We start from the raw sequence: 592 nt of genomic DNA on the forward strand, positions 1-592 counted from the left end.
ATAAATTTTGTATTTGCTGTGACAGGTGCTTAATCAGGATGAGACACCTCTTCTGTACAGTTTAGTCTTTGGTGAAGGTGTGGTAAATGATGCCACATCAATTGTACTTTTTAATGCAATTCAGAAATTTGATCTCTCTCACATCACCTCAAGCATTTTTATGGAATTCATGGGCAACTTCGTATACTTATTTACTACTAGCACATTGCTAGGAGTAGCGGTGAGTCCTTATCTCTGTCTCTTTTTGTGTCTTTCCATGTGTGCATCTGCCTATCTTTTTAAATCCATTCTATCTTCTTTGTGGTTGCAAAATTTGTTTCATGATTTGGTCATGTATTCTTTGTTTAAGTAATCCACACTTTAAGTTCAATGTTACGTTACATAAAATTTTCTTATATAATCTTTTGAAGATTGATTTTCACATTGCATCGTCACCTTAGCTAAAACTAGTATCTGACCTATATGACCAGTCAGTTAACTGAAACAGAAAGTATGGCAATCTTCTTTACATTTAATTTATTGCCAGGGATGCATAGCTGGAGTTCCAAGGAGTTTCTAGTTCAAACTTTTAGCCTTTCCAAAGAAAGACCTA

The 592-nt window shown here is 34.6% G+C and overlaps 1 protein-coding gene across 11 annotated transcripts in view; it reads left to right on the plus strand.

The window, feature by feature from the left end:
• LOC110413430 (sodium/hydrogen exchanger 1-like) overlaps positions 1-592 on the plus strand; it is a 9,515-nt gene that overhangs the window by 5,130 nt on the left and 3,793 nt on the right. For all 11 annotated transcript variants that reach the window (XM_021424218.2, XM_021424222.2, XM_021424213.2 and 8 more), the window contains one exon: positions 26-220. In XM_021424218.2, the coding sequence (XP_021279893.1) occupies positions 26-220 (195 nt within the window). The remainder of the gene's footprint in view (positions 1-25; positions 221-592) is intronic.

This window comes from Theobroma umbraticum, unplaced genomic scaffold (assembly GCF_002168275.2).
Source record: "Theobroma umbraticum cultivar Fairchild unplaced genomic scaffold, ASM216827v3 scaffold_4.1, whole genome shotgun sequence".
NCBI classification, from domain to species: Eukaryota; Viridiplantae; Streptophyta; class Magnoliopsida; order Malvales; family Malvaceae; genus Theobroma; species Theobroma umbraticum.